This window comes from Taudactylus pleione, unplaced genomic scaffold (genome assembly GCF_031769625.1).
Source record: "Taudactylus pleione unplaced genomic scaffold, aTauple2 ptg000642l, whole genome shotgun sequence".
Classification (NCBI taxonomy): domain Eukaryota; kingdom Metazoa; phylum Chordata; class Amphibia; order Anura; family Myobatrachidae; genus Taudactylus; species Taudactylus pleione.
This window is the reverse complement of record NW_028285044.1, coordinates 229,506-255,804: the sequence shown is the minus strand read 5'-3', so window position 1 is coordinate 255,804 and position 26,299 is coordinate 229,506. Positions and strand designations below refer to the sequence as shown.

At 46.6% G+C, this 26,299-nt stretch overlaps 1 protein-coding gene across 2 annotated transcripts in view; it reads left to right on the top strand.

Annotated features, from left to right (window-relative positions):
- The window catches only part of TOM1 (target of myb1 membrane trafficking protein), a 170,083-nt gene that overhangs the window by 68,897 nt on the left and 74,887 nt on the right, over positions 1 to 26,299 (top strand). For both annotated transcript variants that reach the window (XM_088455108.1, XM_088455110.1), the window contains exons 5-7: positions 13,331 to 13,465; positions 16,035 to 16,187; positions 22,560 to 22,676. In XM_088455108.1, coding sequence (XP_088311234.1) covers positions 13,331 to 13,465; positions 16,035 to 16,187; positions 22,560 to 22,676 — 405 coding nt within the window. The remainder of the gene's footprint in view (positions 1 to 13,330; positions 13,466 to 16,034; positions 16,188 to 22,559; positions 22,677 to 26,299) is intronic.

Here is a 26,299-nt window from a genome sequence, read left to right as displayed (position 1 = left end):
GCGGGGGGGGAGGTTAATGGCCACAGAAGCCATCTTGTAAAGCCCTTTGGACATAAAGAAGGGGGGCGGAGCTTAAAGGCAGTGCGGGTCTCTCTCCTCTACGCGGCAAGCGGCTGTATACAGCAGAGCTGCCGCTCTTCATTGCACAGCAGCTCATACTGCATCTCTATAAGGAGATTGCAGTGTAAGACACAGAAGGCTGGATTCCTCTGATGCCATTCCTGTGCTGCAGGACAACATCCCCTGATTACATCCCTGGTAAAGAGGCTGTAAGTAACTGGGGTGTAAGTGCAGGGGAATCTGATCTGTGGGAGGGGGGGTTTCTCCTCTGTGTCCCACAGCCTTTTTGTTTTTATATGTCTGTGTCTTTTCTGTTTTATGCTGTGTTTCTCTGAGTGACTGTGTGTACCAGGTCCAACAGAACCAAGGCTTCTCAAAGGCTGTTTGTCTGTTCCAAGTGTAACAACAAACAGACCAAGCCACATGCCACTGGGTCCACCTTATGTGATGCTTGTATAACAACGGATTCACAGATGGCGATTACTACCTCTCCTGCTCCGCCATGGTTCAGTGACATGGTAGGAGTTATGTCAAATTTAACATCGGAGTTGGCTGAGGTGCGCAGGTCTCAACCTCCCTGGGTAGCTGACTTAACCAAGTCTCTAGACACCCTGGTTTAGATGATGGGTACAGCGGTGCTCCACTTCCTACCAAAGTCCGTCTCAAAAGCGTACTCTAATGACTGTTCTCCAGTCAGAAGAGTCGGACGAAGATTTCCTCGCCACAGAGAATACCATAGAGGGTGAATTGGAGGAAGTTTTACAAGAAATTAACAGGGCCTGGAAACAATTCCAAATTTCAAGACCTGGGTTCAGATCCCACGTCCACTGACTATTTAATGTGTATCCAGAGATGGTGCAGAGGGTAAAGCACCTGTTCTGCATCTGGGTGTAGTTTTCAGTCTAGCTTCCCTTTTCCATCATCCATGATGGAGAAGTGGGAAACTCCTCCTCCTGTAGATGTCTGTTTCCCGTCTCACTAAGAAAACAGCACTTCCGGTGCCTGGAGCTGTTTTAAAGGACACTTCGGATCGTAAGTTGGAGACAACACTAAGATCTATATATACGGCAACGGGAGCTCAACTTAGTCCTAACCTTGTTACCGCCGGGGTTAACAAGGCTGTGGTTTGCTGGGCTGACCAGCTGATTCCAGGTTTGGACTCTGGTACTTACAGAGCAGAATTACGTCTATTAGCAGAGCACATCCGTGAGTCTGCAGTTTACTTGGGAGAAGCTTCAAAGGATATTAGTCAGATTAGTGCTCGCACGCAGAGCTCTGTGGTTGCGCGCTTGGCAGGCGGACGCAGAGTCCAAGCGTGCGGTTGAGGGTTTACCATTCACGGGTGACATGCTTTTTGGCCCGGAATTGGACAAGTGGATATCCCAAGCCACGGGGCGGTAAGTTCTCTTTCCTCTCGTCTACTGCTCCAGTTCCCAGAAGACCTTATACTGGACCTTCGTTTCATTCCTTTTGAGCCCCTCATTCCTTTCATGGTAGAGCCAGAGGTGCTCCTACGCAACCGAGAGGAGGTAGAGGTCGTCCACACACGGTTGCATGTAGACCAGAGTCTAAACCAGCTGAGAAACAGGTGGCATGACGGTTTTCCGTCCCACCTGGGGTCTCCTGCGGTGGGAGCCCACTTGCAAGAATTTCAAGTTCTACAGGAGGCTATCAGGTCTCTAGTAGTGTCATCTGTGTTAGTTTCGGTTCCGGAGAATCAGCGAGGTATGGGGTTTTACTCAAGCCTGTTTGTAGTGCCCAGACCGGAGGGTGCGGTCATGGCCATCTTGACCCTCAAGTCCTTAAACCTGTATCTAAAGATGTATTGTTTCAAAATGGAATCTCTGCAGTCCGTTGTTGCGAGCTTGGAACCAGGGGAGTTCCTATTATCCCTGGATATCAGGGATACTTATCTCCATTTTCCCATGGGAACCACACCAAGCTTTTCTGCATTTTGTCATATTGAAAGATCATATCCTAGGCTCCACGCATATTCAACAAACTCATAGCAGTCATGATCGCTCTCCTACGGTCATCAGGAGGGAACATAATCCATTATTTGGACGATCTGTTGCTTCAGTATCTCTTCTATCAGATCAAGCACAGAGGTTAGTCCAGCTGGTCCTCAGACCAAAGAAGGTGTCAATGCTTCTTTGTCTGCGTCTCTTAGGAAAGATGGTAGCTGCTTTCGAGGCACTACAGTTCGGCTGGTTTCACTCCAGGGGTCAGGGTCTCATCTGCTTCTACAACGACAGATCCGTCTGAGCCCGGTTACCAGAGTGGCCTTCTCTGGTGGACGTAATCCACCAATCTTTTAGCGGGCCGGAGATTCGGAGTGTGGAACTGGATCATCATAACTACGGATGCCAGCCTCCGAGGATGGAGAGCAGTAGTCCTCGATTACCACTTTCAGGTTCAAGGGTCCCCTCTAGAACGGAAGTGGGCCATAAAGGCATTGGAACTCAGAGCGAACAATGCTCTGATAGAGGCAACAGAGTTTCTAAAGGGCTCATCCGGTAAGAGTTCAGTCCGACAGTTCGACGGCAGTCGTTTTCATCAACGGCCTGAGTCGCATGGCTATGCGAGAAGTAACTGAGATCTTCCGGTGGGCCGAGAACCAGTAAGTAATCCTGTCGGCGGTATTCATCCCGGGTGTGGACAACTGGGAAGCAGATTACCTAAATCGACAGGATGTCCAGAATGGAAGCTTCATCCAGACGTGTTCAGCGCGCTGATACGTCGATGGGGATGTCCTCAGGTGAACCTCATGGCATCACGACTGAATTGTCAGCTCCCAGTATACGTGTCAAGAACTCGAGATCCGCAGGCGGAAGCAGTAGCCGCTCTGACATGTCAGTGGATCTACGACTTTGTTTATCTTTTTCCTCTGATTCGCGTCTTCCTTGTCTTCTAAAAAGGGAATAAACAAGAGACAGCCTCTGTAATTCTCGTGGCTCACAACTGGCCTCGGAGAAGTTGGTTCTCGGACCTTCGGTCCCTATTGACAGAAGATCCATGGTCCTTTCCTATGCGCCCGGATCCTCTACAGCAGGTTTTGTTTTCATACACCCCAACTTGGCGCAACTGCGTTTAACAGGGTGACTCTTTAAACCGATATCCTAAGACGCAGTGGCATCCCAGACGCGGTTATCCCCACCATGATACGTGCCAGGAAGCCAGTTTCGGCTGCGCATGATCATCGCTTCTGGCGTGCTTATATCTCATGGTGTTCCGGTCGGGGTCTTCTGTCTAGGACTTTTCGTTTATCCACGGTTTCTGTTTTTCCTTTAGACAGGTCTGGATTCTGACCTTCGTCTAGGAACCTTAAAGGTGCAAGTCTCTGACCTTTCCATTTTCCTTTCAAAGGAAATTGGCCTTCTTTCCTGAGATGCTGACATTCTGTAAGGGGTCTTGCGCGCGCAGCACCCTTTCGTACCTCCAATAGCTCCCTGGGATCTAATCTTAGTGCTTCTGTTTCTTCAGTCGCCCATGTTTGAACCTTTGGAAGATGTTGATCTTCAGTACCTGTCTTGGAAGACGGTCCTCCTCCTGGATCTTGCTTCGACTCGTAGAGTTTCAGAATGGGGGGCTATGTCTGATAAGCACCTTACCTTGTGTTTCATGTTGATAGGGCGGAACTCCGGACGGTACCCGCTCTCCTTTCCAATATTGTGTCGGCTTTTCATATCTATCAGCCTATTGTGGTACCGTCGTTGGTGGAGGACTCTGGTGGTTCTTCTGCCTTGGATGTGGTTATGGCTTTCCGCACCTATGTTGCCAGGACAGCGTACCTCCTTAAGTTTGAGTCGTTTTTTGTCCTCTATGATGCTGTTCGGAGGGGTTGTCCATCGTCTAAGCAGACTTTGGCACGTTGAATTCGGCTGACTATTCATCTGGCTTATGTTAGTGCCGACCGTCTGCCTCCTTCGTCCATTTCGGCACATTCCACACGTTCTGTGGGTGCGTCATGGGCGGCCGGTAGAAGAGCCTCCTCGTCACAATTGTGCCGTGCGGCCTCTCGGTCTTCAGTTCACACGTTTGTCAAGATTTACAAAGTTTTTTCCCGCCCGTGGGGAAAAAACTTTGGGACGTCCCCAGCGTAAGCACCTCTAGTGGATGAAAGAGAAAATCGAATTTTGGTACCTACCGGTAAATCCTTTTCTCTGATTCCACAGGGGACACTGGACGCCCACCTCTGCACTCTTTGCCTGCCTGTTCGGCTTGTTCCATATGTTGTATGATACAGTTAGTGTGTGTTCTTCTCTCCTTTTCTTACTCCGCTTGTTCTCCATCTCCTCTCGGTCTTCATTTTCTAAACTGAGGGCTGCTGGGGCATAGAGGGGGAGGAGCTTCACACTTCTAAATTATTTAAAGTGCCGGCTCCAGTTATCCACACCTCTATACCCCTAGCGTAAGCACCTCCAGTGTCCCCTGTGGAATCAGAGAAAAGGATTTCCCGGTAGGTACCAAAATCCCATTTTCCCCTCCCCAGGTTTCACAAGAGCCTGCGTGGGTGAATTCACTGACAAATTCGGTACAGCATTTGTCGGACGTGTTACAAGGGGAGTCTGTGTTGCGGCCTGTGGCGTCACTGTCTGCTCCTTATGAGGATGACGATGTGACATCCGATGATGGGGAGATTCTGGATCTATCTGACCAAGAACCTCTCCGTACTAAAGAGTCGGACGCTAAGTCGAAGGTTTATATTCCTGGCCTTATTCGGGCAGTCCGCACGGCTTTAGTTATTGAGGATGACGATCCTCCGGTGTCCAAGTCCAAATATGCCTTTTTTTAGGGATATTAAGGGTGACGCCACAGTGTTTCCTCTTTCGGGTCAGTTAGTAGACCATTTAGAGGAGGCGTGGAAACACCCTGGTAAACGGTATCAGCCTCAGAGGCGCTTAGCTGTGGCTTATCCGTTTGCGGACAATTATTTTTCTAAGTGGGAATCCCCTCCACAAGTGGATTCTCATGTGACACGCCTAGTCCGAAGTGCCTCATTGCCCATGCCCTCCATGTCCTCCTTGAAGTATGCTACGGAACGGTGGAGATCTGCCTAAAGTCCATTTATTCCCTCGCGGAGGGGGCATCCAGACCGGCTATGGCGTTTGTTGGGTAGCCAGAGCTATGGAGCGCTGGGCTGATAGTTTGGAGGCGACTTTGGATTCCGACTGTTCGGCTGAACAGGCCGAGTTGGTAGGCAATCTCCGGGATTCGGCCACTTACATCAATGAAGCGGCCTTGGATATCAGTATCCTCACATCTCGGATTTCTTCGGCAGCTGTTGCTGCTCGTCGCACCTTATGGTTGCGATCTTGGAAGGCGGACACTGATTCCAAAAAGGGCTTAGAACCTTTGCCTTTTAATGGAGAAGTCCTATTTGGTCCGGATCTGGACAAAATTGTAGCCACGCTGGCGGCAGCCAAATCTGCATGTCTCCCGTCTGCTGCGGTCCCTTCCAGTTCGGGTATGTTGGCCTTACAGGGCCCAGGGTAGGCCTAAAGCACAGTCTTTTCCCCGACAGGCTGGGCCCAAGATATCGGCCAAGCCCAGGAAACAGGCCTGGAGTACCAGACGCCCGGCCCTTAAGGCAGATGACAAACCTGCGGCCTGACGGTCCGGGCCTCCCTTTGGGGGATCCCAAAGTGGGAGGCCGCCTGCTGCTGTTCGCCCAGTGTTGGTCGATGACCACGACAGACTATTTGGTTCACGGGGTGGTTTCTCACGGGTATGCCCTCTCCTTTCGGCACAGGCCCCATCCCGGTTCTTCACCACGGGCCTTCCATTAGACCGGAACAAAGCCTTGGAACTGCAGAAGGTTTTGCACACTATGCTCCAGGCTGGAGTTATAGTGCCTGTTTCATTCTCCCAGAGGGGCCAGGGTTTCTATTCCAATCTATTTTTGGTGCAGAAACCCAATGGGTCGTACCGTCCGATTCTCAACCTCAAGGCCCTCAACAAGTCCTTGCGGGTGCCGCGGTTTCGGATGGAGACCCTACGGTCCATCATTCTGGCGCTGGAGCCTGGGGATTACATGATGTCACTTCCAGTTCCGGGCGTTACCTTTTGGCCTGGCGACAGCACCACGAGTGTTCACCAAGGTCATGGTGGCTTACCTGTGGCTGCAGGGAGTCCGTATGTTGCCGTACCTAGACGACCTTCTGTTGGTGGCAGGATCTCCAGAACTCCTTCTACGCCACTTGGACCTGACGATTGCAGTACTGCAACGTCACGGCTGGTTAATAAACTGGCAAAAGTCCACCCTGATCCCGTCTCAGAGGATTCTGCACCTCGGAGCCTTATTGGACTCCAGACAGCAGAGGATCTTTGTGACGGGGGAAAAGATCTCTGTTTTACAGTTGAGGGTGCGCAGTTGTCTGCAGAGTCGCTGAGTGTTACTGGGCTCCATGGTGTCAGTATTCGACATGGTGGAATATGCCCAGTTTTACTCCAGACCTCTGCAGCAATTGATCCTGTCCAAATAGAATGGACTGCCTCAGAGTCTAAAGTCACAGATGATGGTGCTCACTCCGGAGGTTCGCCTGTCTCTAGCCTGGTGGTTGCAGACGACCCACCTCAACAAGGGTCGTCCATTTTGGGTGGCGAACTGGGTCCTGTTAACAACGGATGCCAGCCTTTGGGGCTGGGTAGCTGTCACGGGTCCACACTTCTTCCAGGGCAGGTGGACTCAGGCGGAAAAGGAGTTTCCAATAAACATCTTGGAACTCTGCGCGGTTTTCAATGCTCTCCAGCAGGCACATGCTCTCCAAGGTCACCCCGTGCAGGTCCAGTCGGACAACGCCACCACCGTGGCCTACATAAATCGGCAAGGAGGAACCCGAAGTCGTCCGGCACTCGTAGAGGTGTCCCGCATCCTGGTCTGGGCGGAGCGCAATCTCCCGGCCATATCAGCAGTATTCATCCCAGGAGTCCTCAACTGGGAGGCGGACTTTCTCAGTCAGCAGGACGTTCATCCGGGGGAATGGTCTCTGCACCAGGACGTCTTTCAACTTCTGATGGACAGGTGGGGTCTTCTAGAGATAGACCTCATGGCGTCACGGCACAACAACAAGTTACCGATGTACGGATCTCGAACAAGAGACGAAAAGGCGTCTCTGGTGGATGCTCTGTCCGTCCAGTGGACGTTCCGGTTTGCTTATCTCTTTCCTCCGTTTTCCCTTCTTCCACGGGTAATCCGGAAATTCAAACAGGAAGGAGGTACGCTCCCATTGATAGCTCCCGCATGGCCCAGGCGGCACTGGTTCTCAGACCTTCAGAGTCTGTCCGTGGACCTTCCTCTGCGGTTGCCGCTACGACCGGACCTGCTATCACAGGGTCCTTGTCTTCACCCGGACCTGGCTCGGCTGTCTTTGACGGCGTGGCTGTTGAGACGGCCATGTTAAGGTCCAGGGGGTTTTCCATCTCTATGGTACAAACTATGCTAAGAGCTCGGAAACCATCTTCTGCAAGGATATACCATCGTGTGTGGCATACGTTCTTCCAGTGGTGTCGACCGAGAGGGTATGCCCCTCGGGAGTTCCGTCTGTCTAGAGTGTTAGCTTTCCTACAGGCGGGGCTAGACCATGGGCTTCGCCTTGCTTCTCTGAAGGTGCAGGTGTCTGCCCTGTCAGTCTGGTTCCATCGTAGGATTGCTGCAATCCCTGATATGTGCACCTTTATGCAAGGTGTTCTTTGAATTCAGCCACCTTTTGTTCCACCGGTGGCGCCTTGGGATTTAGCTGTGGTCCTGAGGGCTCTCCAGGACCGCCGTTTGAACCACTGTGCTCAGTGGACCTTAAATGGCTCACAGCTAAAACAATATTCCTTCTGGCTATTGCTTCGGCCAGACGTGTTTCTGACTTAGGGACTCTCTCCTGTAGACCCCTTTCCTGATTTTTCATAGGAACAGGGCGGTGCTGCGCACTCATCCTGGATTCCTTCCCAAAGTTGTTTCAAGTTTCCTTATCAACGAGGAAATCATTGTGCCGGCTTTTAACTCACCTGATCTTTCAGTGGGTGAGGCCACTTTGGACGTTGTGCGGGCCTTAAGGATTTATGTTGACCGCACTTCTTATTTAGGAAGTCGGACGCCTTGTTTGTTCTCTATGGCTTCCATAAAAAGGGTTGGTCTGCTTCAAAGCAAACTTTGGCAGGTTGGATTCGTATGGCAATTTCAGAAGCTTATCTTCGTGAAGGCCTTCCGGTTCCATCCTCTGTGAGGGCTCATTCCACTAGGTCTGTGGGTCCTTCGTGGGCAGCTCGACGTGGTGCCTCTGCAGTCCAGATCTGCAAGGCTGCCACGTGGTCCTCTGTCCATACCTTTGTGAGGTATTACGCGTTTGACACCTTTGCCTCTCAGGATGCTTCCTTTGGGCGGCGGATTCTCCTTTCAGCACAGGAGCGTCCCCACCCTTAAAGGATACTGCTTTGTGACATCCCCAAGGTATCCTGTGGATATCCTTTGGACCCTGATGTAGAAAATATGAGATATGGTAAGACCTTACCTTTGTTATCTCTATTTCTACGAAGTCCATAGGGTTCCACAGGACTCCCACCCTATCGCACCTGTGCTGCTGATGGGCTTTACTCTGGTCACCGTTTTTTTCCATCTCCCTCTGGTGAGAATGTGATTGTGTGTGTCCAGATCTTTTTTCTCTCTCTCTTCCTTCTCCTCCTCCGGCCTATGGCTTGGTACGTAACTGAGATGCCTTGGCTCGGGGGCGGGGTATAGGAGGGGGACCCTAGTGCAGCCTGGGAGGCTGAAAATTTAACTCTATGGTGCCCGATGCCTTACGTCATCACCTATACCCCAAGGAATCCTGTGGAACCCTATGGACTTCGTAGAAATAGAGATAACAAAGGTAAGGTCTTACCATATCTCATTTTTTATTATCCAGATTCCTTCTGTGGTTGCGGATATTAATCCTTCATGTTTAATAAATAATTACATCCTTCATCTAGCAAGTGGGCAGCGTTGGGTGTAAAGAGCAGAGGAAGAAACTGGTGATGAACCAGCATCTGTCCATATGTAAAAAAAAATGCAAAACCTCCTGTTTTGTTTCACAGTCACATGGCTGATGGCTGATGACACTCATTGCAGAAAAGAAGGAAATAGTGCACTCTCCATACTAATCTTCTTTACGATCAAAAGTACCTGCCTGTTACCACCCTTTTTGTATCTTTAGTGGTAGTTCCCTTCCCTTGGTCATGATGGGTGTCTTTGCAGTATCCCATTTATTTATAATTTTGTGACAATGTAGTTTCAATATCCTTGCATATAAGATCGGTGTGTACCAGAGTTGCTGGCGTAGCCTTCAAAGTGTTCTTTATATTTATCTGGACAACTTTTTATGGATACCACTTGGGGGCAGCAAAGAATTACAGTAAACGTCACTGGTTCCATAAGTGGAGCTTTGCAGGTTTTTAAGTTTGTCCACCTTTTGTAGATTTTTGTTTTTTTGGACTATAGTTCTCGAGTGTATCTAACAGGTATCTGTTTCTGCAGAGTGTGTATGTCTAGGAGGTTGAGCGTATACATTATGTGCCTGTTTCAGCGGTTTGTACTTACCGGTGTAAATAGAATGTGATTTCACCCAAACCCAACAGCTCTTGAAATATAACAGTGTATATAGGGCTTGATTCAGCACGGATCGCAAGTCTGCAATCACACGCACCTGGCTGTTGCCAAAATATGCTAATGAATGCATATGCACTGCCACCGCACCATAATATGAAGACGCCCAGCACTTCATAAAGACACCCCTTTACTCACATCCGTAATAATGTGCAAGATAGCGAAAACATCAGTACAATCGAGAACCATCGAACCAAGACGCAGAATAGTGGTTGACCTGACCCCTCCCGCACGAATTGCTAATCTTCCTGCACGCAGTGAGTACTCAGGCTGTGTATGGGTTCGCTGTGGATAATTTATGCGTTCGAACGCACTGACACACCTGTGGTCACACGACCCCCCCATCACCACCCACAAATGGCACTTCCTGCCAATCACTGAGTGATTGGTCTGCGTACTGCCTGCAATCGCATTGCCGGTTGCAGCGCCTGGTTTGCGCACTGCGTCTTATACGCATGCTCAGAATGCAAACATCGTCCGGCTGTGTGCGAACGTAGCCTTGTGTTCCAACCTGAATCTGGCCCAAATATCCACAGAATATATCTTTTATCATATTTCTGTAGGCACAAGTCGGCTGCTCCTCTCTGTGAGATCCCTGTTACTAAGGGCCTACCTAAGTAACATCCAAAAACAGACCACTAGAGGGCAGATATAACACAAACTAAAGCTAGTATTCTCTGTTTCCTAGCTGATTGAAGATTGTCTGGTGACTGACCAGGATAAGTTGTTCTAAGGGACATCCAGTTTCTGGAAGTTACAAACCTGTCTCAACAAACCTGAATATCAGTGGTGCTATACCCAAAATTCAGTAGATAATACCATAGGGCTGTAAACCCAATACTACAATTTAAATATCTTTTTTTTCACATTTATTTGTATAAAACACACTTTTCACAATACATATTACATCACAATTAGTTGCAGACATTCCACTCTCAAGGTATAAGATTTTTCCACACTTATTCTAGGGTTGAGAGCTCGATTGTGTCTCCTAGCGGATCTCAAAGCCTCTTCACCCTACACGTTTCGTCTCCTTATGAGACCTTGAAACACAAGGAAGGGGAAACTGGAATGGCGGGTCGCACCAAGGCTATTATATTTGCAGAATTACCCTGTTAATGGTCCTAACTATCTCTCAATATTATAGTATCATCAGGGGTGCAACTCAGGGATATAACAATATTACATAAACAACAAAAGAAAATAGAATCCCCATATGAGTGCACTGATTCTTGCCATTTATCAACATAAAATATAACCTTTATTAGAATAATTAATAACCACTTAGTGGTAAGAATAAAAACACAACAAAATATACATCAAAAAAAGGGGGGGAAAATATTTTTAAAATAGTATGTAAAATACTAATAAGTGCTCAGTCATATGTGCTCTGATTATTGATACTCAATGGTATGCTAAATATGTTGACTACAATCAATATATGTAGGTGCCTAATAATAGATATAAATGTAAATAATAATAAATAAATAGGCCACCAAATATTTATATGTCCCTCAATATCGCATATATATTAGTTACCTGTATAGAGTGCACAATATATGAGCTGACATGCTCTCTTATTATACTTAATAGAGTCTAATATACAGATCTCCACCGGACATAGAATACAATAGGTATTATATATACCACGAGCATCCTACAGTATTAATATATCATATCAGTCCACTTGTGTGGAAATACATAGAATGCTGCACGGCTATTTATTATTAAATATCCGGGACTCATGTAACGAGTATGTTTTTATAAAGGGCTGCCGTGTGTAGTGGCAGTACGAGCGGCTTTACAGCTGGAGCCCGCACTCCCTCTGCCGCGTGTACTGGCAGCACGAGCGGCTAGTCAGCTTGAGCCTGTGTTGTCTCTGCCGCGTGTACTGGCAGAGAAAGCGGCTTATCAGCTGGAGCCCGCACTGACTCTGCAGCGTTGTGCGGCTTACAGCTCCACTGCTGACCAACTAATATAGTGCACAACGTGGGACATATAATAACAATGTTAACTAATATAGATCTCCATCAACATATTATTGGCAACATATTTGACATATTTGTACTGGCACATCAAACGCCTGATGCGCGTTTCGCAGTGCTTTTTCAAAAGGCAGACCAGAACAAACATCCTGATACTCCTTAAATACCAGCATCCTCCTATCAGTCTTAATTGTAACATGATTGACAAGCTGAAGAGCCAATCATAAGGGGGAAGTGACTTAACTAAGGCTGAATATAGTGTATCCTTTGGAAAAGCCTAAATTTGATACAATTTAGTAACTATGCTGTTAATACAATATCATGTAGTCAATAACTCAATATATCTCCTACTCCATTCCACTTAGTAATATTTATTTATCTTTAATATAATATAATATATACTAAGTGGAATGGAGTAGGAGATATATTGAGTTATTGACTACATGATATTGTATTAACAGCATAGTTACTAAATTGTATCAAATTTAGGCTTTTCCAAAGGATACACTATATTCAGCCTTAGTTAAGTCACTTCCCCCTTATGATTGGCTCTTCAGCTTGTCAATCATGTTACAATTAAGACTGATAGGAGGATGCTGGTATTTAAGGAGTATCAGGATGTTTGTTCTGGTCTGCTTTTTGAAAAAGCACGGCGAAACGCGCGTCAGACGTTTGATGTGCCAGTACAAATGTGTCAAATATGTTGCCAATAATATGTTGATGGAGATCTATATTAGTTAACATTGTTATTATATGTCCCACGTTGTGCACTATATTAGTTGGTCAGCAGTGGACCTGTAAGCCGCACGACGCTGCAGAGTCAGTGCGGGCTCCAGCTGTAAAGCCGCTCGTGCTGCCAGTACACACGGCAGCCCTTTATAAAAACATACTCGTTACATGAGTCCCAGATATTTAATAATAGGTAGCCGTGCAGCATTCTATGTATTTCCACACGAGTGGACTGATATGATATATTAATACTGTAGGATGCTCGTGGTATATATAATACCTATTGTATTCTATGTCCGGTGGAGATCTGTATATTAGACTCTATTAAGTATAATAAGAGAGCATGTCAGCTCATATATTGTGCACTCTATACAGGTAACTAATATATATGCGATATTGAGGGACATATAAATATTTGGTGGCCTATTTATTTATTATTATTTACATTTATATCTATTATTAGGCACCTACATATATTGATTGTAGTCAACATATTTAGCATACCATTGAGTATCAATAATCAGAGCACATATGACTGAGCACTTATTAGTATTTTACATACTATTTTAAAAATATTTTTCCCCCCTTTTTTGATGTATATTTTGTTGTGTTTTTATTCTTACCACTAAGTGGTTATTAATTATTCTAATAAAGGTTATATTTTATGTTGATAAATGGCAAGAATCAGTGCACTCATATGGGGATTCTTTTTTCTTTTGTTGTTTATGTCCTTATGATCCCTCATTAGGGGTTGTCTCAATGCCCAGTACATTAGACATTAGTGATTGTCCACAGATTGTTGGAGTGTGTGTGTATATATATATATATATATATATATATATATATATAAACACTCCATATATACCCTTTCCTGTCTCTTTTAAACAAGTATTTCTCGTTTTCTTTCCTCCTCTTATCATAGGCATGGGCTGATGCTTTCCGCAGCTCTCCAGACCTGACTGGGGTGGTCGCAGTGTACGAAGACCTGAGACGGAAGGGACTGGAGTTTCCGATGACTAATTTAGACACACTTTCTCCTATTCACACACCACAAGCGGTAAGGAGATGGCTAGGCAGTGGCATATCTATGAGAGTGTGTGTGACTTCTCTGTGAGATCCGGTAATAGATCCAGATATGCAGCCAGGAACAGCAGGAGCTTTTCAAAAAGGCCCCTCAGAGGGAACAATTGAAGTAAAAAAGTTGCTCCGGCACTTTCTTTGATCTATTCAGAATCTAAAAACTTTTCGGTAGTTTTCTCGGTTTGTTTAGAGATGTGTGAAAAAAATGGAAAACAATATCGTGTGATAATGTAAAGGAATTTTGTTCTCATAAGTTACAGATATGCGCTCGCCCGTTTCTGGTAGTTATTAAACTTTGGACCCAATTTTCACCGTGGCCCTGCGGTGGTTGCAGAATGCAACGAAGAGCCCGTCGATCTAGATGGTGAATCACTCTGGGTCGGTGTGTGTTAATGGGGGAAACACATATAACAAGCCTCTGTAGTGCAGATCAGTATACCCAATGCAAGGTCCTACAAAATTATGTAGTGTACTCACCTTGAATGGGGTGTGAAGTAAGCCTTGGATATTTATTTCTCAGAACCTGATGTCCCTCGGTATTAAATAGATGGAAGATGAATCTCTGGAACTTAATAATGGTCCTTGGATCCAAAAGTTAGAAAAGCTTTTGCAAAATCCAGTTTTTCAAATAATTTAAACTTATATTATTATATTGTGGTGTAGTACACCAAATAATTATCCACAAAAGTAAAAGGATATTCTACATAAAAATAAATACAATAAAATACAGAATTAAAAATACTAATTTAAAAATTAAAAAATGAATAATAATAGCTATGTGAGTGGAGAGTACCAATTCATGGTTCCTTAGTAACACGTTTCTCAGAACCTACGTCTGCTTCCTCAGTGGCATATCTATAATGGGTGCAGGTGTGGGCCCCCCCTTGACCCAGTGGCCCGTGAGCACCACACCCCCTGCATCTATTTATTCAATACTTACCTCTCCGGAGTCCTGCATTGGCGACAGCAACACTGCACAGATTACAGGGGAAATGGTGCAGCGGCCATTTTCCCGACGTTATGTGCATGCACAGTAGGAAAAGTGTTGGGAAAATGGCTGCTGCGCCATTTCTCCGAAGATCTGTGCATGAGCAGCAGACTTCGGCACATCTCTAGATTCTACTAGTTCTCGGATTCTACTGTGCTCAGTATGCTGCCAGGATGAGTGTAGGGGCCCCGAACGGAGACTGCATGCGGGCCCCCTCCTCTCATAAGACACCCCTCCTGTCTAGGCTTGTGGCATTTGATTAGTTCTTCCACTCAAAGCACTGATTTATAGTGTTCATACAAAAAAGTAATACATCTAATTAGCCATACTTTCGTGTATATTTATAAATCTGTATCAGGCTATAAAGATGTCTTGTTAAATTCATAGGTACCTGCAGTGTTGATCATAATTTAAAGCAAGTACATTGCTCAGATGCATTTCTCCCTTCATCTTTTGTATGCTTGCATTACAAACAGTGTTCTGCAAATCATTGTACTCTGCGGTGCTATACTTGCAGTGGAGGAGAGGTTTGTGGTACGCAGGAACAATACCAATATGCTAATACAGTCAGTACTGTGCTTTAAAACTATTCCTGAATGGTTAATACAGTTCTTTCGAGTAGCAAAATGAGTTACAGTGGAAAGCAGCTAGAGGCATTTGTGCCGTACATGTAGAAACCTAGTATAAGAAGGAGGAAGAGAGCTGATTGGTTCATGTAGTCATAGCATTAAACCATCATGCAGTCTATTCTAGAAATCCTCATGTAATCATAGCCTAGAACCCTCTGGTGTAAGTGGTAAAGTACATTGTGGTTGTGAAATGACCTAAAGACTTGTAGCCTTATGACGAGATTATTGGACTGAAAATGTGTTTAAGACCTGCTGACTGCGAAGGTCAGCACCTGTGCACTCTACTCCCACGCTCATCCACGCAAGGCATAATGGATACAGACAAATATAATAAGCACAGTATATGGGAAAGATTCCTGGACTGCACACCCTGAATTTGTGTGTGTATATGTGTGTATATTTAATATATACATAATGTGTGTGAGAGTATATGTGTGTGCGTGTGTGATTTTTAGCATAAATATATAAAATATAATAAACACATATACTGGATAAAGGGCTGCAACATGTGGTGTGTGACTTAAATACATTCAATTCTTTATTGAAACAATCTATTAGATTTGTCTGCAACTTGACCAGCGCTATCCCGTGCATGTGTCTAGTTGGCCTTTATGGTACTGTTACCGTAGAAACAAACATGCCTTGCCTTGCATTAGGAGAGAAGAGCTGGAGACATTTAGGTTTCTTTTCTATGTAACACAAGTGATTTTGTGTGTGGATGACCTTTCCACTGTAAGGAACAATAATTACAAGATTTACAAGTATTATGTATTAGTGAGGAAGATTACAGATTTTTGTTGTGCTTTTGAGTACAATTTCCCCACCTGCTTTGGATTAGGAAGGTTTTCTGGAAAAGTGTCAGAGCATAAATAAATCTTAATACATTGTACCTGTGTCATGTAATGGCTATGTATTTATTTCATCCTCAGAGTTATGTCAAACCTGAACCTGTCCCACGACCAGATTGCCCACCTTCTGATGCACCTCAAAGAGGAGGGTCACTGAGTCGCCCTGCACCACCCCCTTACAATAGTCCATTGGGAGCACCTGGAGATGCTGCTATTGTCCCTACAGCTGAACAGGTAACTGAACTCTCCTTCTGTAAGGGATGGTAGTGGGGATGCTCACAATATATGCTCACGGCATACCCTAAGATCAGGAGAACAACTAGCTAAAGTTTTATCTATGATATAGTATGTACATGACTAGTGACTAAGGCCCCTATTTACTACAATCTGCATTTTTTTCTGAAAACATAAAGGGAGAATGTGTTTGCGCATGCGCCGCCCCTGGCTACCGCTGCACACCCCCTCCCCCGCATGATGCCCATAAGGGGTAAATTTACTAAGTGACAGCTTTGATCCCGAAATGTAAAATGGCATGAAAATTAAAAAGCAAAACACGGTATGTGAAACCCGCCGAGAAGGGGCAGATGGCAAAAGCGCCTTTAGTGAATATACCGATAAGCAGTGCTTTTATTTTGTTCAATAAAAATCAATGGCCGAATGTGCCTAAAGATGATAAAGGAGCATACACACTAGACGATATGCTCCCTGAGTGTGTCCCTGGCAGGCTGTGCTCAATGTTGTTCATGACAAAGAGCACACCCACTGAACGATATCATTAACGATATCGTTCAGTGCCGGGCTCTCTCCCCCATTCCTCAACATGCAGCAACCTGATGATATCGTCAGATTGGCCTCCATGTTTACTCGATGAACGATAATGACGAATGACTCGCGAGAACGCACGTCGTCGTTATAGTTCATCGTTTTAATGTAAAAATGGACGATAAAGTGGACGACTGAACGATAACGATATCGTTATCGTTCAGTCGTCTACTTTAATCACCCAGTGTGTACGCACCTTAAGAGACTTATAGCAGCTTCCACACTCTGGATAAGGGTGCAGATAATTATTGTATTCAATTCTGATGTGAGCTCAGTTCCAGTACTGTATACCCGTGTGTAGCACTGCAAAGACCGCTCTGTTCCCTAAGGATTAGATATGCAGTCATTCTTGTCTTTTTATAGTGGTTTTACTAATATATTGATATCATTAGACTGTATATAATTACACAACTGCAGTGTTGCCACTGTTCCTGTATTGAAAAGAAATGCGTATACATATTCACAAATGCACAGAATCACACAGACAATTCACTAACTCAGAAAGAAATATAAAGCGTGCAATAAAATAGAGATACAAATAAAAGAAAAAACAAACACATACACATTTACATGACAAGTAGTTACCTATATTCTCTGCAGTTTAAACCCTCCTTTCCTGTACAAACTGCTTTCTCCTGTAAGCCTCACTGCCCCCGCCTTCTGACACAGGAATAACCTTACTCACGTAGGCCACCCCTCAAAGGTACCGTACTACCCACATAAGTGCCACAGACAATTGCATAAGCCAAGCCACAGTCTCTCACCTCACTGATGCTACAGCAAGCATCCGCTTTTTATGGATGCGAAATGAAGTTCTTTCCCCATGAAATATATTGCTGTATTACCCGGTCCAGCATCTCTGCGCTTGGTCTCCTCCTCTGCTTTATAGGCCTGCATGTCTGTCTTGCACCTGATGATGTTAGACTTTTCCCCTCTCTTGTACCTGACTGTCTATGTGTTATCCTATCATTTTGTTTGCCGCTGCCTAGTGGGGTCATCCTGGGTACAATGTCCTGTGTGTGACTCAAAACAAAGCCCTTTATATCTCCCTTACAAGTTAGCCATTAGCAGCAAAGGGGGCTCCTTACCCACAGTAAGCAATGTTACCCCACAGATGGTGAGTAGCTGGAGAAGATATCAGTGCAAGAGGGAGCTGGCAATGGGATCAGTACAAGTTGGAGCTTACCCATGCAGATAAAGGATGGCTAAACCCCAAAAGATTATTTTATTCCTGATAGAAACCCTAAAAGGTAAAATACATTATTCAGTGTTAACCTGATTCACAGCAGTTTAGCCAGAGGTGGTCCCAGACCGATGTGCCGTCTGTGGAAAAGCTGCCACTGTGTAAGTACAGCCGGTGGGGTGAGTATAATGCTCTCGTCCGGAAAAGTAGATGCAGCTGCTGCCGAAAGGTTTTCGGGTCTCGAACTGAGAGGGCTTCCGCAGTCTGAGTGAGGAAAAACTCAGACCGCGGGCAGGGTGTAACACGCTCAATCAGGGAGACTGTGGGATGCAGCTGCTAACGGCATGAAGTCAAAGGGTTTCTCTCATTCCAGGAAAAATACGGAGAAGCAGGTCTGATTCAAAGACAGTGTATCGCCCTGTAGCCTTAATGCGTTTCTCCGGGACAACACTCCCGGTTTCTTCAGAAGCTCCATCCGAGCCCTCCTTCTGAAGAAACCGGGAGTGTTGTCCTGGAGAAACGCATTAAGGCTACAGGGCGATACACTGTCTTTGAATCAGACCTGCTTCTCCGTATTTTTCCTGGAATGACAGAAACCCTTTGACTTCATGCCGTTAGCAGCTGCATCCCACAGTCTCCCTGATTGAGCGTGTTACACCCTGCCCGCGGTCTGAGTTTTTCCTCATTCAGACTGCGGAAGCCCTCTCAGGTCGAGTGTAAGTTCTCCCTGATATCACAATACTTGTGTATATACTACTCTGGAATATACCTACCACTCTTGAAAGAGTTTTTATATTGACTTTTTATCAGATACAGTGTATTGATTTTTATGCATATGCTACATTGTTTTATTTACTGGTATAATTGATATTAAAATGTATCTATTGTTTCTACTAGCGCTACAGTAATTCTTCCGGTTTTTTGCATCTATTTCTGGTGGGTTGCAGTTCCCTCCAACTGTAGCAGCTTTTAAGATTCAATTAATTTTAATTTGTTCTTATTGGACTTTAATTGCGCACCATACCCCCCTATTATTAACCTGATTCCACTGCATCTATGTAACAAAGTGAATAATTGACTCCCCATTCAATTACAGCCAGATGCAGCTCCTCCCACACCTTTAGGGCCTGATTCACCACCTGAGTGTGGCCTCCTATGTGAGTGGTTGGCTGTCTCTGTATCCAACTGCATTCAGCGATGCGCCCGCAACACACCTCCAGCACTCCCATAAGACTCCACTTCCTCATGCGTCTGATTAGCCTTCCCCTGCCCCCTTGTTAGATCCCAGTTGCCACCCAGGATTGCCCAATGTATTTCAGAGACTGTGCATCTAAATCTGTTTGAGATGTGGTGCAACTCTGACGCACACACATATGGAAAACATCGCCGCTGCGCCCAACTCAGAATCAGGGATTGTCTTTATGGGATTCGGTTTATCACTGGAGACCGTGTTGCTGTGACATCACTTTCCCTGTGTTTAATCCATATTGTGCATTAATTTTTCCGATTGTACATGCGGCAGCTGGGTCACCTTTGCTATCATAATCAATAAAAGCTTGTCCTGTTTTATTACCTCATTCCCTTGGAAATTTTAATATTTCACAGACAATGAAGGCAATACACAGCCATACACTATACTATAAGCAGCCTTGGTACTATACATATATATAACAATGGTTTAATACTGTGCTTGAAACTGCTTATTTCAGTCATTGAAGCCAGTGATTGGAGATAACGGGGCTGCGTTATTTGTTTTCATTCTGTATTGTTTGTGTTTGTTTTTTATCCATGGGTTTATTTCATTAGTAAATGTTCCTGAATATAGCCAGGCGGATAACATATACTGTATGTACAGCATTTGTACTGGGGTCTGGGATACATACATATCGCCACCAAACAGCCAATGTGTTTTTTTGCATGAATGCGTGTCTTAGTTGCAATACGATGTGACAAAGCTGCCTCACGATACTGCACTTATTAAATTCAGTCTCAATCTGTATATAAAGTGCTACAATGCAGCGGCTGCTGCTTTCTATTCGCACCAAGGGCCTGATTCAGACCCACTCGCGAGCGGCTGTCCGCTCGCAAGTGGGTCGATGGTCTGCACTGCGCATGCGCACGACGGAGGGAGCTCCGTCGTGCGCATGCGCGAGACGCGACGAGCGAAGGACTTTCCTTCGCTCGTAGTGTCTGATCAAAGGGGGCGTGCTGTCGATGTTGATTGACAGCACGCCCCCTTCGGTGGGCGTGCCTGCCAGACGGAGGCGTTCCCAAGGGAACGCCTACCGTCAGAAGCCGGACCCACTGACATCACTAGTGATGTCAGTGGGAGTGATTTTGGCTCTGATAGAGCCAAAATCACTCCTGGCCTTGCGGTTGCGAAACTCAACCGCAGGCTTCTGCTCACAGTGGCGATGGTCAAGACGATCGCGACCATCATCCTGCACGCTCGTATATGCTGTGGGTGGTGACCCACAGCTATACGAGCGTCCAGGAGGACGCTCCATATTTATGGAGGTGGGCCCTGATTCAGAGCGAGCGCTCTGGTCAGAGCGTCCGGCTCTGAATCAGGGCCCAAGTTCCTTTGTACAGATTCAGACTCAGTCGCACATAGATATACAAGTGTCGCATATCAGATTAATCAGCACAGTCTCATGAAGCAGTCTTATCGCATCACATTGCGACTAATACGCATGTTCAAGTGAAAAATACGCTACTCTGCTTTGTGCAGCTCACTCACACAAGTTGTCTTTGATCCGCATGACGTATTTAGACTTGGTGTGTGAGGATACATCTGTATGTAAAGGGCCTGATTCTCAGTCACACATAGGTCTGAATGCGGCCACATGTAGGCGCATGGCTGCCTACACATATTTGTGGATGTATGGATGATTGGTACATATCTCAGATGCTTCTCTGCTGCTGCTTAATGGGTGATTCTGGGTGGCAACTGAGCTACAATGCCAACACATGCAACGCACGGTTTGTGGGCACATAGTCAGGGTTACGCACTATTCTGGGTTGTGCATATTCAGTGTGAATGACAAATTTGGGCAGATCGTCTGCACCTCTCTCGTACAGACAAAATGGGGCGGTGCGATCGCATAGATGTATACACATTAGGACGTACATATAACTGCATTAGCGTCCAGTTTTGCAATATTTTCTCATTAAGAATGTGGCCACATTCGTACCTGCTTGTAACTCAGAATCAGGCCCAAGGTTCTCGTGCTGGTATTTGAAATCGAAGAGGCTCCATATTTCTGCCATTCTCCTCCTTATGTTTTAGGGATTTTCCGATATAGGGCTCATTTCAAAGCATATATGATGGGACTCTGTCACTTTAAATGTTTTCACAATACATTTGTTCCTACTGCCTTTATGCCCCTGTTATGCAGGGACTTTTTATCCACAGGGCATGCGCTCTTATGCTAGGCTGCTTCTGCAGCCTATTCATTTTTCTTTCAAAGAGCCTACTCAAGAGGCCGGCTCAGTTGGGGGCATCCTAGAGAAGGAGGTCCCACACTAGGCAAGGCCAGTCATTGGGGGGCCGTCCTTCCAGGGTCGATGGTTGGTAATTACTGGGCCCTGGGGGGATGTGTAGAAACTGATTGTGCAGCAGCTTTTGCTCCTTATGCATCTGAAACTCCCCAGCTGCAGGGAACTAATTCTTTAGCTGGGACGGGATTACTTAGGGGTCTGTGAGTGTTTTTGCACACTCTACTTGTTGTTTTTGTGTCTGTTGAACAGTGTTTACTTTCTCTTTACTGTGTACCCTGTATCTGCTTTCTGATGGCGCTTATTCTTGCATCTGTCATGTCTGATAAATTAGTAATTTGGGTGTGAGACCTGTGAAGACACCAGGTGCCTTATTTATAGCCTGTGAGAATGACAACCGGCTGTCATACATGTCCCAGGATCTGTCACTGATCTGGCAGAACCAGCCTGGATTAGATCCCTGTCGCATTCCACTGTGAAGTTCACACAGGTTGCTGCGTGTTCCCCAGTGGTAGGTGAAAGTAACCATCCCTCCACCCCTTACACTGTCCCCGCAGTGACTGACTTGCATCCATATGTGCTTTTATGAGTGTTATCAGGTACAGCAGTGGTTTGGGTGCAATGTCTTGCTAATTCAGTGCTGGGTCTGGTGAGCGTTTCATCATTAGAGAGAAATCCTCGCCTGTTATTCCCATAAGCATCAGAGTGAACACAGGCCCCCTTCTCTCTTAATACGCCCCTGCACAGAAACCATATAACAAATCTCATTCTCTTGTGGCTCAATGTACATATAACAGGGATCATACCATCGTTGCCCAATGTAGACCTGCAACAGAGTCCATACACTGGTGGCCCATCATACTGCCCATTCCCCACAGGAGCTCTTATGGTAATAGGAAAATTGTCACAATTTAAAAACTTTGCAAACTGAATATTATACATTTATATATTCATTCTTCCATCAGACAAATATATGGATGGAAAAATAAAGTTAGTGTACTTTTATTATGATTATTACTTTAGTGAGCACTAGCTTAAATGACATGGAGTTTATATGACTTGTTTACCTAATATCTGTTTTATGCATGTTATTTTTCTTGCAGTTAGCAAAGATTCGTAGCGAGCTGGAAGTAGTGAACGGGAATGTAAAAGTCATGTCGGACATGCTGACCGAATTGGTGCCACAGAAAGCAAAACAGTCTGATTTGGAGTTGCTGCAGGTAGGAGACGCGGAAGCAATAATTTTACTCTCTATACATGTTTTTATCTTTACGAGGATTCAGACTTTGTGCTCCAGCTGTGACTGTGATCTCCAACTGCAGCAGCGGCTTTCATGCTGAACGTTCATGATCTCTTATGCTGGCTACACATGGTGTGTTATCTACTGCTATAAAGGGTAATCTTACATCTTATGTGGCCGCAGAACTACTGTGATGCCTAATAATTAACAATGCATGAGATCATTATTGGTTATGATGGTAAATGCTGGTGTGTAACCAGAACATGCACCAGTAAAGCCAGGAGAACGTAAGCTTCTTGGCCAAACGTCAAAATAGTGAATATCATCCAATTTGGTCATCTATGCGTGTGGCCAAATTGTACACTGATCTTGATGCTTAACCCATTTGCGGATACTTCTGTTTGACTGAAGAAATGTAACATGAACATGTGAATTTTATTTTTTATCCCACTACATGTAAGGTAAATGGTGATATAACATATATAGGGGTAAATGTAATAGACTGCAGTCATCGGCGAGTTCTGTGCGAGACTGCCCCATGATGTACAATATGCAGCTTGCATATAATGATGGGACTTAAAAGGACATATTGAGACATTTTGTGAACAATAGTCTGCTATATTTGGTAAATAAACAAGGGTACTGCCTCCACCTATTGGCAATATGGAGCATTGCCAACTGCAAGCAGTGTTTTCCAAGAACCTCCTATAAGGTGCATTTTGTTCTGCTTATTGGGGGCTTTTGTTAAGAAAAAAATGGGAGTGATCATGGCTGTTATATTTACTCTGGTGGAATAAGCAGAATGCCAACCCAATACCTTGTAATCAGTGCTGCTCCCCGTTGTCAGAGAAGGGCAGAAACAGATCTATTTAGACTGTTAGAGTGTAACGGTGGGTATGCCAGAGAACTGAATCGGTATGATTTAACGGCAGACAGGATGCTGGTGGTCAGAAGACCGACAGCGGCATACCGATGTAGAAGATCCCGACAGGGGTCGGTAAGTAGCTTAACCCTCCTCTTTTCCCCCCCTAACGCTCTCCTGGTGGTGCCTAACCATAACCTCCACCACCCCCCCTGATGGTGCCTAAACCTAACCCCTTCTTCCCACACCCTAAACCCAACCCTGCCCGGGCAGTGCCTGACTCTAACTTTACCCCAATGGTGCCTAACCCTAACTGCCCCCTGCCCGCAGCCTAACCCACCCCGACAGGTCCCTAAACATTATCCCCCATCCCCAGCCTAACCGTAACCGGCATACTTACCTTCGGGATGCCGGCGGACGGGATGCTGATGTTAGTATCTTGATCCCTTCGTAATGCCAGTGTCTGCATTCTGACGGGCATCGGGATTCCGGCATCGGTAACTTGATGTCCGGCATCCCGTCCACCGCCATCTTGAGTGGATCCCCCGGAGAACATATGGTCGCTGACTGGATACACAGTTGTGTGAGATGCCCCCTCATGTATATCTATCTAAATATATTTCTACTTCAGGGTCCATAGGGTATCCACAGGATACCTTGGGGTATAGGTGTGACGTCAGTCATCGGGCACCAAAGAGTTAAGCTTTCAGCCTCCCAGGATGCACTAGGTCCCCCTCCTATACCCCGCCCCTGAGCCAAGGCATCTCAGTTTCGTTTGGTGCCCGGCCGTAGTCGGAGGCACCTGCTAGAGGGGGGCTTAGAAGAGCCCCTGAAGCTTTTTCTTCATGCAGCTGTGGCTGCACATCTGGATGAACAGCATGGACAGTCAGTCCTGACGTCCATGCTGTCTTCCCTACACCCCGCCGGTACCAGAATGCCGGTACTGATCCGGGGATGCTGGTGGACATCTGGGGTCACAGCTAGCGGTGACCCCAGATGTTCCGGACCATGGCCGGATTCAAGGGGGACAGAGGTAAGCAGCGGGGTCCCGCTGATCACATGGTCCTAAGTCCCCAGGCAGGGGGCTCCCTGGGGACTGGCTGCAGCGTGGAGCCAGGCGACCAACCTGCGCTTCCACTACCCCCTGGGACAGCGGACAGCAGCAGAGCGGTAGCGCTGCTGCGTCCCAGGGGTTAAATGCATGCCAGGGGAGCGCGCCTTCCCTGTCTCACAGCCGGCGCCTCCCCCGCTGCACACAGCCCTCTCTGCACTGTGCTGACTGGCCCTGTGTCAGCGCTCCTCCCCCAGGCCAGCCTTCTCTCTGCTCCTCGGTGGCCATCTTTTATGAAGCATGGTGAACGCTGCTGGAAGCCTGCATTGGAAGCATCGTGGTCTGGGTCCCCCGCATACCTCTCCTCCGCTGTGGTCAGGTCTGTGTATGCAGCGCTGTGTCCTACCAGGCCCTGTGTCTGTGTAGTTGAGTGATCAGCGCTGTTAGTGCAGGAATTGTTATTTCTCTGCATTGTATGTGACTGTGCTAGCGCTGCTGCCTGTAACTTTTTTTCTAAACTGTCAGCTTTATACTGTCCCTGTTTTTTCTGCTAAGCCCTTGCGGTGCGGTGCTGCAGGGTGGTCTCTCGCCTCTTAAATATATAATTGGTGAGAGGGGTCACATACGTGGTGCCATCATGTCTGAAAGTGATTTTCCCCTCCGGCTACAGTGTACTACGTGTAAAGTACCGTTAGCGGAGGGGGAGGGTAGCGCGGAGGGCCTCTGCCGGCAGTGTTTGTCTATGGCGTGGCCTCTTACGGTTACTGCACCGGTACAGGGGCCGCCCTGGGCTTGTTTCGCTCAAGCGCTTACAGCCTTAGTGGGCCACTTAGCTCCGCAGCCCGCGTTTACACCGATGGGTTTGTCCCAGCAGTCAGTGGTGTCGTCACCCATGCAGGGTTTCCCACGACAATTGGTGGTACCCCACAGTCTCCCTATTTCCCCGCTCCCGGTTTCTCAGGAGCCAGCGTGGGTTAACTCCCTGACGAGTTCTGTACAGCACTTGTCGGATGTGTTGCAAGGGGAGTCTGTGATGCGGCCGCATAAACGGCCGGTGGCGTCTCTGTCGGCTCCTTATGAGGATGACGAGGGGACGTCTGATGATGGGGAGATTCTGGATCCTTACGATCAGGAACCTCTCCATGCTAAGGACGCTGATGCTAAGTCCAAAGTATATATTCCTGGACTTATTCGGGCGGTCCGCACAGCCTTGGTGATTGAGGACGAAGTTCCCCCAGCGGCTAAATCTAAGTATGCCTTTTTCAAAGATGTGAAGGGCGATGCCACAGTCTTTCCTCTTTCGGGTCAGTTGGTGGACCATTTAGAGGAGGCGTGGAAACAGCCTGGCAAAAGATACCAGCCGCAGAGACGCCTGGCGGTGGCTTATCCGTTCGCGGATAATTATTTTGCAAAGTGGGAATCCCCTCCACAGGTGGATTCTCACGTGACCCGTCTTGTCCGTAGTGCCACATTGCCGATGCCATCCATGTCCTCCCTTAAGGATGCTACGGACCGCAAGGTGGAGATCTGCCTGAAGTCCGCTTATTCCCTTGCGGGGGGGGGCAGCACGGCCGGCTATGGCCATTTGCTGGGTTGCCAGAGCGATGGAGCGCTGGGCGGATTCATTAGAGGCTTCTTTTGATTCCGACTGTCCGGCCGAACAGGCGGAGTTGATTGGCAATCTCCGTGA